Source organism: Thalassophryne amazonica, chromosome 20 (assembly GCF_902500255.1).
Source record: "Thalassophryne amazonica chromosome 20, fThaAma1.1, whole genome shotgun sequence".
Classification (NCBI taxonomy): Eukaryota; Metazoa; Chordata; class Actinopteri; order Batrachoidiformes; family Batrachoididae; genus Thalassophryne; species Thalassophryne amazonica.
Genome location: NC_047122.1, coordinates 13711522 through 13725079, shown reverse-complemented (window position 1 = coordinate 13725079; position 13558 = coordinate 13711522). Strand labels below are relative to the sequence as shown.

The 13558-nt window shown below is 42.1% G+C and overlaps 1 protein-coding gene across 1 annotated transcript; it reads right to left on the bottom strand.

The window, feature by feature from the left end:
* Window positions 1-5149: 5149 nt before the first annotated feature.
* Window positions 5150-8532, bottom strand: LOC117501966 (sclerostin domain-containing protein 1-like). Its single transcript, XM_034160941.1, has 2 exons — window positions 8309-8532; window positions 5150-5979 (listed from the first exon to the last, which is right to left on the bottom strand). Exons 1-2 carry the CDS (start codon window positions 8499-8501, stop codon window positions 5561-5563), a joined length of 612 nt encoding a protein of 203 aa, XP_034016832.1. The 5' UTR covers window positions 8502-8532; the 3' UTR covers window positions 5150-5560.
* Window positions 8533-13558: the final 5026 nt, after the last annotated feature.

The window sequence follows — 13558 nt, the reverse complement described above, 5'->3', positions numbered from 1 at the left end:
ACCCTCTTAAGCAGAGACTTATAATAGGGCAGCAAATGCACAAAATAGTGATCCCCAAAACCAAGAGGAGGCAAGGACACAGACTTATAAGCCTCCTTAACAGACCCGTAACAGAGATCAATAGTTTTATCCCGCCTGGTAGGGCAGGTAACATACTGATACATATTGGGGAGAGTCTTATCCAAGGACACATGATTGAAGTCGCCAAGCAAGAAGATTGGAGTGTCAGGTGAGTGAGACATCAATTTCTGCACCACATCAAAGATGGCAGAACAGGCAGAGTTGGCATTAGCTCTCGGATGTATGTAAACCACAGTGATGAAAAGCTGTGGGAATTCACGGGGCAGATAATAGGGGCGAAGTGACACTGTAAGAAGTTCTATGGCGTGCAAACACGCTCTCTAACAGTTACAGACTTAGGGTTACAGTATTGCTCATTAACGTACAAACACACGCCGCCCCCCTGAGATTTCCCCGTCACCTCTGCATCTCGGTCCAACCGGAAAGGAGCTCCAAAGCCGTCAATCATCAGGTCATCATTCCTGTCCCGATCCGTAAGCCACGTCTCAGTCAGTGCTATGATGCCACAGTTGCTGTAATCCTTTAAATAACGAACACTGCTCTGTAATTCGTTCAGTTTGTTCCGTATGGACTGCGAATTACCTAAAATAATAGGAGGCAGCGGAACACGGCCAAGCCCTCGTTTCTTCAGGCGCAGACGCACACCTCCTCTTTTTCCTCGCTTTCGTTTCCCACCTTTACTTCCCACCACATCAGGTTTTACGGAGCCCGAACGTAGTACCATCCAGGAGGTGTGCTCCGCAATCTCAGGTACTCCAAAACGCACTCCAAAGTTAAGCTGGAGCAATTCATTACGGCTGTACTGCAGTCGGTAACAACCGACTGCAGTACAGCAAAGACCAGACAAAACAAGAGAGTCCAAATACTTAAACGTTTAGGGACCATTTTAGCTGCACATTGCACTGCGCACCATATAAACCCTTAAAACAATAAAATAAAACTTTAAAAACACCAAACGTTAAAAGCAATACAAACTTTCACCCACTGCCGAGTCGCAGCGTACGCGTATATATATATATATATATCCTGTTCACTTCCCCTCCATGAAGAACTTGCTAACAGATGGTCCAGTTGTTAGCTGTTAAGCTTTCAATCTGTGTGTTTTTTTCTGATGCAATTTAGATTTTTATGGAATCTGTTCATGTATGAGTTGGTTTTTCTAATTGTGTTTTTAGCTTTCTGGTTGGTAACGAATGGGAAGCTTGCTGGTGATTACACAAAACTTGTAATATAATAAAAAGGGATATTGTTCAGTACAGTAGTGTTATTAAGGAGTTATATGTTTATATGTAGTCCAATGGGGGGGGGGGGGGGGGTGAGTTGGCACAGTGTCTGCATACTGACTGCAGTGGTGGGCCAGTCTGGACCAAAAAGTTCAGGGCCGAATTTCTGTCCCAGCCCTCTGTAGACTGGATAGGAATATTCTCCAGGATCCTTGTCCACAGTAAATTTTGCAGAGTAAAATTTACTCTGCTAGGATAACATTTGGTCCCAGTCCAAACAGAGTTAAATCAACTCTATCACAGTGTAAAATCAACTCTTATTGGAGTAGAAACACTTGATTTGACAAGACTGTAGAGCTGATTTCACTAATAGAATGTATTTTACTGTATTTAGATTGGGAGTAAATGTTATCCTGGCAGAGTATATTTTACTCAGCAAAATTTACTGTGTGAGAGTGAAGACCTGGTCAGTTGTTCCACGGCCAGGACAGAACCCACATTGTTTCTCTTCAATCAGAGGTTCGACTACCAGCCGAACCCTCCTTTCTAGTACCCTGGACTACCAGGGAGGCTGACTAGTGTGATGCCCCTGTAGTTGGCACACACTCTCTGGTCCCCCTTTTTTAAATATGGGGACTTCCACCCCAGTTTGCCACTCCTTAGGCACTGTCTCAGACCTCAATGCAATGTTGAAGAGACATCTCATCCAAGACAGTCCCTCCACACCCAGAGCCTTCAGCATTTCTGGGCGGATCTCATCAACCCCCAGGGCTTTGCTCCAGAGGAGTTGTGTGACCACCTCAGTAACTTCCACTAGGGAAACTGATGATGATCCCCCATCAGCCTTCAGCTCTGCTCCCATCACAGAGGGTGCGCGAGTCTGATGCAGCAGTTCCTCAGTGTTCCATCCAGCACCCGATTACCTCCTCAACAGAATCCCATTCTTACCGTAGACAGCTTGGATGGATTTACCAGAAACATCTTGGTGCCAACCGAAAGTCCTTCTGCATGTGTACTCTGAACTCCTCCCACACCTGCTGCTTTGCCTCCCTCACATATATATATATATATATATATATACACACACACATGCACCGTATCAGTCACAAGTTTCCCATTCAACTGACTGTTAAAGTGTGACCAGTGTTAAAGGTTTTCAGTCCCCACAGTTGTGTTCGCTGCACTCTGTGATGGCCAAAGAGGGTCAAAGGTGCATCGTGAGAAATACACTAAATTTAAAAAGGCAACAAGAAAATGTTGGTGTGTACTGTTTTGTATCGTTTTCATCAGTTCAGTGAATTTTCTGATCATTTTTGTTGAACAAAGAATCATGTTTGGCCTTTTTTCCAACCAGCTGAAGATTTTGTTTAGTTTTGTTTTTGCATATGTAGTTTTTTGCTTGCTGTGATGCACATTTGTCGGTCTTATGTCTTTCGGCAGCTCACAGTGGTTAAACATTGTGTTGACTTTCACTGCAGTAAAACCTCAGACACGACACTGTGAGGAGTGTGAACATGCTGTGGCAGCTGGGCCGCCCCCCTGGAGGTGCAGGTATCCTCTTCACAGCTGAACAAAGAGCTTTCAGCGCTGACTCATGCGCTTGTTGTTGGTGGTTCCTGTTTGCAGTGCGTCTGTGCCTGCAGCAGCGAGTCACAAAGAAAAGCTTGTGAACGAGCTTTATTTGGCACTTTATTTCATACAGCGCTGTGCTGACAAAAACATCCAAATGACTCCAGCTCTTCAGGTAAAAAAAAATTTAATAATAAATTACAAACCACAAAATTTTCCCCATAATTACCTGAACATGATCTATAAATGCAACATTAACTTCACATTTGAAACTCGTGTGAATGAAGCTTTTCTGTACATGCTTGAAAAAAAATGTGTCCCATTTTTCACATCACCTGTTTCCATTCTGACCGAAGCAGACGTGGTCACACAAACCAAAGTGGGAGCGCTCATTGATCTATGGAAACGTAGAACGTGAGCAGAGTGTCCATCAGTGCGGTGCCACCATCGTGGCTGCAAGTTTGTGTGGCACTGGGAAAACTACAGTAGTGTTCAGAATAATAGTAGTGCTATGTGACTAAAAAGATTAATCCAGGTTTTGAGTATATTTCTTATTGTTACATGGGAAACAAGGTACCAGTAGATTCAGTAGATTCTCACAAATCCAACAAGACCAAGCATTCATGATATGCACACTCTTAAGGCTATGAAATTGGACTATTAGTAAAAAAAAAAGTATAAAAGGGGGTGTTCACAATAATAGTAGTGTGGCATTCAGTCAGTGAGTTCGTCAATTTTGTGGAACAAACAGGTGTGAATCAGGTGTCCCCTATTTAAGGATGAAACCAGCACCTGTTGAACATGCTTTTCTCTTTGAAAGCCTGAGGAAAATGGAACGTTCAAGTCATTGTTCAGAAGAACAGCATAGTTTGATTAAAAAGTTGATTGGAGAGGGGAAAACTTATATGCAGGTGAAAAAATTATAGGCTGTTCATCTACAATGATCTCCAATGCTTTGAAATGGACAAAAAAAAACAGAGACATGTGGAAGAAAACTGAAAACAACCATCAAAATGGATGGAAGAATAACCAGAATGGCAAAGGCTCACCCATTGATCAGCTCCAGGATGATCAAAGACAGTCTGGAGTTACCTGTAAGTGCTGTGACAGTTAGAAGACGCCTGTGTGAAGCTAATTTATTTGCAAGAATCACCCGCAAAGTCCCTCTGTTAAATAAAAGACATGCAGAAGAGGTTACAGTTTGCCAAAGAACACATCAACTGGCCTAAAGAGAAATGGAGGAATATTTTGTGGACTGATGAGAGTAAAATTGTTGTTTTGGGTCCAAGGGCCGCAGACAGTTTGTGAGACGACCCCCAAACTCTGAATTCAAGCCACAGTTCACAGTGAAGACAGTGAAGCATGGTGGTGCAAGCATCATGATATGGGCATGTTTCTCCTACTATGGTGTTGGGCCTATATATCGCATACCAGGTATCATGGATCAGTTTGGATATGTCAAAATACTTGAAGAGGTCATGTTGCCTTATGCTGAAGAGGACATGCCCTTGAAATGGGGGTTTCAACAAGACAATGACCCCAAGCACACTAGTAAACCAGCTAGTAAACCAGTTGGTTCCAAACCAACAAAATTAATTCCTCGCAGATGTGAAGAAATCATGAAAAACTGTGGTTATACAACTAAATACTAGTTTAGTGATTCACAGGATTACTAAAAAAGCAGTTTGAACATAAAAGTTTTGAGTTTGTAGCATCAACAGCAGATGCTACTATTATTGTGAACACCCCCTTTTCTACTTTTTTTTTTTTTTTTACTAATAGCCCAATTTCATAGCCTTAAGAGTGTGCATATCATGAATGCTTGGTCTTGTTGGATTTGTGAGAATCTACTGAATCTACTGGTACCTTGTTTCCCATGTAACAATAAGAAATATACTCAAAACCTGGATTAATCTTTGAAGTCACATAGCACTAATATTATTCTGAACACTACTGTACATTCCATTTATGATGAGGCTAATAAATGGCTGCTTTATGGAAAAAAAGAGCAATTCTTTTCTTTGATTTCAAAGTGTGAAGACACTGACACATCATGATCTAAAATAATAAGAAAGTGGACTACATACAGCAAGTATTTTTTGTCCATGAACATACCACCAACACTGTCAGCCAGGAGCCTTTAAATAAATCAAACAGAGGACACAAGAAGGTTTTCTTCTTCTCTTACATCAGAAATGTCGAGACGCAGCACAGGGTCAACAACCGACTCAGCTTCCATCAAGGTGACTGCTGAGGGAAGCCACCAAGACATCCATGTATAAAGAAGATAACATTTTTTTTATGTTTATTTTGACATTACTAAAAAAATACAACTGTGCACTGATTTGCCACCAGGTGCCCAAACATTGAGACCTAAAACCCTGATCAGAACAATAACAGTCCAGTCCACTGAACCTGAACTGATGTGAGGCTTTGCTCCTTCAAGCGTTACAGCGTTTGCTTGGCTGACTGACCAAACTTACTTTACAGCTTTTTGTCTTCACCTGAGGTGTGTTTAATTAACATGCCCCGTGTTAAACATAATAATGTTTAATTCTTGAGACCATGCAATCTAATGATCGGATTGGATTGGACTGGATCAGGCCTCGCTGCTTGACCTTCCATGAATGCATCTGTGCAGACTGACTGGCTGCTTGAAGGTGTGGAACTGCAGTTCTGCACAGGTTTTAGTTGCCAGACTGGCCCTCGGCTTGTTCCCCTTGCAGTCTAGTCTTCTTCTGGTTTTTTCTGGGTTTGCTGCTCTGGACAGATGCGTCCTTGTGGTCTGAGTCATTCTGCTGCCTTGAGTAACGCTTGCACTTGCAGGAGGTCACCACTGCTATCTTGTAGGTTCTGGAGCTGCCATCCTGACACTGTAGCCGGATCCGCTGAGGCCGGGTCCGGTCAATGACACAGCGCCACTCCTGTGCCTCGCGGCGGCTCCAGTACCTTCCTCCACCTCCAATCCAGTTGGGCAGCAGGTGTGCGGGCAGACACTCCCCAGCACACACAAGCTCTTTGATGGGGTTGATGCTGGTGCACTGGCCATCGGAGATGTACTTTGTAGACCTGAGCTCCCGACAGCCCACCTGGCTCTGGTCTGGGACTGACACAGGAAAACTGGTTATTTTCAACTGTGACGTGAACATTCTACAGGTTATGAGGTGACACAGCTGGATCACATGTTCAAAACAAACACTGAATTTAATCAAGTTGAGGTCTGAAGACATTTTAACGACACTTTTCAAACCATTCATTGAAAAAATTCAACATTTAATTCTCTGATCACCAAGGTTGGGTAGGATTACTTTGAAAGAATACATGTGGATTACATGTGTGTATGTACATACGTTTGGATTACTTGTAATCTGATTACTTTTGTATTACATTTCAAAGTAATCCTACCCAGCCTTGCTGATCACATGTTGGCCTCATGAACTATTTTCCATGTATCAACTGTTCACAGTGAACCTCAACAAGTTTGCAGAACCCACAAAATGTCTTAATTTTATGTATTTAGAAATAACTTCTTAAAACTTAAATATTTGCAGTTAGAACTTACATACAGTTGTGCTCAAAAGTTTACATACTCTGGCAGAATATTTGATTTTTTTTTTTTGCCTATTTTTCAGAGAATATGAATAACACAAAATCTTTTTGTCACTCAGTTAGTGGTTGGGTGAAGCCATTTATTGTCAAACAACTGTGTTTACTCTTTTTAAATCATAATGAAAACAGAAACTCCCCAAATGACCCTGATCAAAAGTTTACATCCCCCTGTTAATACCATGAATTTCCCCCCTTTAACATCAATGAGCACTTGGAGTCTTTTGTGGTGGTTGTGGACGAGGCTCTCTGATGGTAAAGCTGCCACTGAATATGTTTCAGACTTTATTTACATCAATTATTGAAGAAATACAATCAGTATGACACTCTATGGTAAATGTGCATGGAGTAGACAGTTTTCAAAAACTGAGTGACTGTGCAAGAAGGAGCAGAGTGAGGAAAGCCACCAAGACACCCAGACAACCCAGAAGAAGTTGTAGTGCAAGCTTTGCATTTTGTATCACCATTTATACAGCCTCATTCACAACTACCACAAAAGCTGTCAAAGGGGGCAAAACAAGGTATTAACAATAGGGGGATGTAAACACAACCACTAACCATGAGTGAAAAACAAAAGTTCTTGTGTTATCAGTCATATTCTCTGAAAAATGGCCAAAAAATCAAATATTCTGCTGACATATGTAAACTTTTGAGCACAACTGTATTTCTTTTGATTGCAGCTAAACTAGAAAAAAATGGTTAAATTAGCTCATGTTAACTTACAGTATTCTAGTAAATAGAACTTAACCATTTTAATTACAAAAAACTAATAATAATAATAATAATATGAAACGTAGAGTTCACATTCCCATAATGGATTTGGGACTTGTGCACACGGTGGTTAATTGAGTTTTCGGAGGACACTTTCGACTACAAGAAGACAGACCCGGGGACAGATCCAACATGTTTTACTGTGGCACCGTTACCCTGACAAACCTGCATGATTATCTTGTTTGATTCCAGCATATATTCTATCTACAAAAAGCTTCATGGGGTTAGTTTTTATCACTTAAATTGAGTATTTTTAGCTTCAAAATGTTTTTTCTTTGTTTGCTTTTTTTTTTTTTGGGAAAGTTGATAACTTCCAAGATAGTACAAAACCATTCACAGTTATAAAAAAGAAAAAGAAAGTTGAGCATAAGTTGAGAATAGTGTTAAAAACTTATTAGTAGTGTTAAACACATTTATTTTTACATAAGCGAAAAAGTTTTTTAAAAACTGAAAAACAAACGAACAAAAAAATAATGTAACAGTTTGCATGGACATTTCAGAGTGGAGGTAAAATGTTGACATTACAATAACTTAAATGAAATAATTTTGGAAACTAATGACACAAGAACATTTTCATTAAGTTGGATCAACTTCAGTAATGGCTGAGTTGGAATTACTTTAAAAAGATCCACCTTAACATTTTTTAAGCGTCTGTCAGTAAATCAAATCAGAAAAACATCGTCATCTCCTCCAAGTTGTCACGGTGATGCCAGTTGGTACAACGGGTCATTCAGAAGGTTCTGTTCCCTCCTGTCACATCAGCTTCTTTTTTTTTTTTTTTTAAACAAGGCAACATTTTAAAATTGATTTAAATCAATGATTAACACTAAAGTTCTGATAAGTAATTTTTGGTGCACAAGCTTAAGTATCTGAGGTAATAGTTTGCACAGATGTTTTGTGGAGGGGTTGTTTGCAATGCTGCTGGTTTTTAATGTTGCCATCTAAAGCGCATGGCATCATTCATTTGTGTTGGCATTAATATTGAACTCAAAGCTTTTAGATCTGAAAATAAAGTTACTTTTTGTTGATCTGTGTCAGAATAGAGCTTTTGGACTCACTGCTGTCTGCAGCGTCAGCCAGGCGCCTGCCCCCGTTTCTGGCCTGGTTCAGGTCTTCCTCAGCCGGGTGGTCCTCGGTGTTGTGGGGTGATGGGCTGCTGAGGGCCTCAGTGGCGTTGTTGGTGAACGCTGAGCCCGTCCTGGGCAGAAGCAGCAGGACTGTGAGCAGATGGAGTGCGCTGACAGGATGCATGCTGGCTGCTGAAACCTGAGAGCTGAAGGTGCTGCTGGAGCGCGTCAGCCTCTTTTATATCCTGCAGGTGACCCTCCATCAGGCAACAACGCCCACCTGCAGAGCCGAAAGCCACACCAGCTTCTAAAAACATGAGAGCCTGACCTTCATCAACCTGCACAACTTTGTTTTTAGTTCATCAGTACTTTTTATGTAGTGCGTGAGTGAACGTGGTGTACGTGTGTGACCCCCAGATCAGATCAGCTTTTCATCTCACGGACCCAGAAATCAAATATTTACAGGATTTGACGGAAAAACATTTTTGAAAAATTATGCACCTGATCTTAGGGAACAAATCATAGCTGCTGCTTTTAAAAAGAGACAAAACACACAACAAAGAAGATAAATTTTTATTTAAGAGACAAATAAAATGACAAAACCCCAGTTATGTGATACCGCTGTGCGGGTGTGTATACTGTAATAAAACTGATTTTGGTGCGATTTGGAGGCTATAAGGATTTTATGTTGATTTTATGGATTTTCTCACTTGGTTATACAGGTGGACCCTCAAAGGGGTTGAGTGTATGAAAACCTGTTACCCATCTGCTGACAAAAAACACTGTGCATTATGTACATCAGCTAAACTCTGGAATTTAAGTTCATACAGCCAAAGTGTTTGACCATTTTAATAGTGACGTACAGTGAGACAGTCTCACTGCACAGCGTTCCAGCAGTTAGACTGCGCAACCCAGATAAAGTAAAAATAACAAAAAGTATAAATAGGTATAACATCCTACAGGACAGTGCAATGAAAATTTCTATGTACAAATATGAGAATATATATATATATATATATATATATATATATATATATATATATATATATATATATACGAGGTCTGTTAGAAAAGTATCGAACCTTTTTTTTTTTCCAATCACGTGTGCTTGCATGAGCCAACCTTGAACCTTCGTGTGCATGTGTGAATTTTTTCACGCCTGTCGTTGCGTCAGTTGCTGGCAAGCAGCATTTGTGTGAGGACGTGTGTTGTGCTCTCGGTGGATTTTCATTGCAAGGAAAATGGCGGAACGACTGGAGCAGCGCTACTGCATCAAATTTTGCCAGAAACTGAGCGACAGCCAGGTGTAAACCATTCGGAAGATTCAGACGGCTTTCGGTGACGATGCTTTGGGCATCAATCAATCAATCAATCAATCAATCAATCAACTTTTTTCTTATATAGCGCCAAATCACAACAAACAGTTGCCCCAAGGCGCTCCACATTGTAAGGCAAGGCCATACAATAAATATGAAAAACCCCAACGGTCAAAACGACCCCCTATGAGCAAGCACTTGGCCACAGTGGGAAGGAAAAACTCCCTTTTAACAGGAAGAAACCTCCAGCAGAACCAGGCTCAGGGAGGGGCAGTCTTCTGCTGAGACTGGTTGGGGCTGAGGGAAAGAACCAGGAAAAAGACATGCCGAGAAGGGGGGCAGAGATCGATCACTAATGATTTATCATCACACAGATTAAGGCAGTGATTTTCAACCTTTTTTGAGCCGCGGCACCCTTTTTATATTTACAAAATCCTGCGGCACACCACCAACCAAAATAATATTATAATTCTATTACCTCTGGTTTTGCGCAAAACCCAATTATCGCAATAGAAAATCGATACAGAAAACACCGCATTTCGAAAATCCTCAAGCATTTTGCGCTCTGATCTCAAGTAGGGCGTCACGATTAGGAATTTCTGGAGACAATTAATTGTGAGACAAATAATTGCGATTGACGAATATGTTGTCTATTTTTTTTTTTTTTTTCGTTTTTTTTTCCCTTCTTTATATTCTACTATTGTAGTATAATTACATAACTCTGGAAGAACTTTTGGCTTCTGTGAGTGGAGAAACTGGGAATAGTGCAACATTTTTATTTTTATCTTCATTTTACATACAGTCCCAACTTTTTCTGAATTGTGGTTGTTTCTGTTGCATTTCTGAAATTGTTTCTCCTCATCAGTCACGTTTTGTGCTTAAACACTGCATTAAGCCAATATTGAACAAATAAATACCTTTGGAAAGTAACAGCTGTTAAAGTTCAGAGTTCTCACCTGCTTTTTGTGATCTGTGCATCTGAACATCACCACAGCTTCTCCATGTCAGGGTTTTTTTTTTTTTTTTTTTGTGGCTCAGTTCATTCATATATGCTCATTTTTTAAATATGTTTTTAAAGCTATTTGACCATTTATTTCATCTCATGATCTCATAAATTCAGCATATGAAGCGCACATGGTGTGAACAGGACGGTAACGGCAGAATCACACCTTTAGAGAAAGTTCAGAGAGAAGTAAAAGCAGCTTCACGTTTTGTTTTTTTGTTCTTTGTTTTGTTCTCCTTGAATTGCTGGCTGTCTGAGTGGTGTCCAAAAAATGAGGTGGGCTTCATAGATAATTGGCAAAGCTTCTGGGGAAAACCTGGTCTTGTTAGGAGAGACGGCATCCATCCCACTTTGGATGGAGCAGCTCTCATTTCTAGAAATCTGGCCAATTTTCTTAAATCCTCCAAACCGTGACTATCCAGGGTTGGGACCAGGAAGCAGAGTTGTAGTCTTACACACCTCTCTGCAGCTTCTCTCCTCCTGCCATCCCCTCATTACCCCATCCCCGTAGAGACGGTGCCTGCTCCCAGACTACCAATAACCAGCAAAAATCTATTTAAGCATAAAAATTGAAAAAGAAAAAATAATATAGTACCTTCAACTGCACCACAGACTAAAACAGTTAAATGTGGTCTATTAAACATTAGGTCTCTTCTAAGTCCCTGTTAGTAAATGATATAATAATTGATCAACATATTGATTTATTCTGCCTTACAGAAACCTGGTTACAGCAGGATGAATATGTTAGTTTAAATGAGTCAACACCCCCGAGTCACACTAACTGTCAGAACGCTCATAGCACGGGTCGAGGCGGAGGATTAGCAGCAATCTTCCATTCCAGCTTATTAATTAATCAAAAACCCAGACAGAGCTTTAATTCATTTGAAAGCTTGACTCTTAGTCTTGTCCATCCAAATTGGAAGTCCCAAAAACCAGTTTTATTTGTTATTATCTATCGTCCACCTGGTCGTTACTGTGAGTTTCTCTGTGAATTTTCAGACCTTTTGTCTGACTTAGTGCTTAGCTCAGATAAGATAATTATAGTGGGCGATTTTAACATCCACACAGATGCTGAGAATGACAGCCTCAACACTGCATTTAATCTATTATTAGACTCAATTGGCTTTGCTCAAAATGTAAATGAGTCCACCCACCACTTTAATCATATCTTAGATCTTGTTCTGACTTATGGTATGGAAATTGAAGACTTAACAGTATTCCCTGAAAACTCCCTTCTGTCTGATCATTTCTTAATAACATTTACATTTACTCTGATGGACTACCCAGCAGTGGGGAATAAGTTTCATTACACTAGAAGTCTTTCAGAAAGCGCTGTAACTAGGTTTAAGGATATGATTCCTTCTTTATGTTCTCTAATGCCATATACCAACACAGTGCAGAGTAGCTACCTAAACTCTGTAAGTGAGATAGAGTATCTCGTCAATAGTTTTACATCCTCATTGAAGACAACTTTGGATGCTGTAGCTCCTCTGAAAAAGAGAGCTTTAAATCAGAAGTGCCTGACTCCGTGGTATAACTCACAAACTCGCAGCTTAAAGCAGATAACCTGTTGTGTGGGCCGCTGAAGAGGAGGTACTGCTGGCCCACCACCACCAGAGGGCACCCTGCCTGGAGTGTGGGCTCCAGGCACCAGAGGGCGCTGCCGCCTCACAGGAGCAGCCGGGGTGACAGCTGACACTCATCACCCATGACAGCTGTCACCACTCATCGGATCAGCATCGGTATATCAGCAAGATGTCATCTCCACCTCTTTGCCGAGATATCGTTCTACCTGGAAGGTAACGTACTCAGCTAACTGTGAGACACTAACCTTTGTGACTTTGTACGTTGTTTAGCAGACTCCTTTTTCCACGAGAGGTGGAGGTAGTTTTCCTACCGTGCGGATTGCTGGGTGCAAACGCGCATTTAATTGTTTCTTTGTTCCTCGCCAGCAGTACCAGGTCCAACACGCGGAGGCAGTGGCCACCTGGGAGTTCGGGACTTGGCGGCTCCAGTATTCCCGGGGTCTGGTGGCGGAGGAAATCGTGTGGTTCCGGTTCTGCTTTGGACAGACGTCTCCTATCTTCGAGCCTGCCCACACGACACCTTTTGTGAATTGACTTTGTCTATTGTTGTAATCTGTTGTATTTGTTGTGCCCATTCACAACAGTAAAGTGTTGTTATTTGACCTACTCCATTGTCCGTTCATTTGCGCCCCCTGTTGTGGGTCCGTGTACCTACACTTTCCCAACAGGATATCTCGGCCAACGTCATGGACTCCGAGGGGCGTCAACCGGCTGTTGAACGGCCAATGGAAGAGCAGGGCGCACAGGCGTCCGCAGGAGGAATGATCGGTGAGTTGCAGCGGATCTTCACCGCTTTCACGGCTCGGTTGGATCTAATGACCGAGCAGAACGTCCTCCTTAACCGCAGGGTGGAGGCTCTCGCCGCGCAGGTGGAAGCGCGCCCTCAGGGCGCTGCTGCGGCTCTCCCTCCTGTCGATCCTGTGCGTAACAGTGACGTTCCACAGGTCGTTCAACGACCCCTCCCACCTTCCACGGAAGCATACATAAGCCCTCCAGAGCCGTACGGAGGTTGTGTGGAAACGTGCGCGGACTTCCTTATGCAGTGTTCGCTCGTCTTCGCACAACGTCCTGTCATGTACGCGACTGATGCCAGCAAGATAGCTTATGTAATAAATCTGCTTCGCGGTGAGGCACGCGCTTGGGCTACAGCGCTCTGGGAGCAGAATTCACGGCTCCTTCAGACATATGATGGGTTTGTGAGGGAGTTCAGAACAGTGTTCGATCACCCAAATAGAGGAGAGACCGCTTCAGCCGTGCTGCTGTCAATGAGACAGGGGCGCCGGAGCGCAGCTGCCTATGCAGTCGACTTCCACATCTCGGCTGCGAGGTCCGGCTG

Bases quoted from the DNA above. Each gene is read 5' to 3' on its own strand.
- LOC117501966 (XM_034160941.1), bottom strand. From the start codon at position 8,501: ATGCATCCTGTCAGCGCACTCCATCTGCTCACAGTCCTGCTGCTTCTG. The intron at 5,980-8,308 runs GTGAGTCCAAAA...TTCCTGTGTCAG, and splicing joins GGCTGACGCTGCAGACAGCA to TCCCAGACCAGAGCCAGGTG.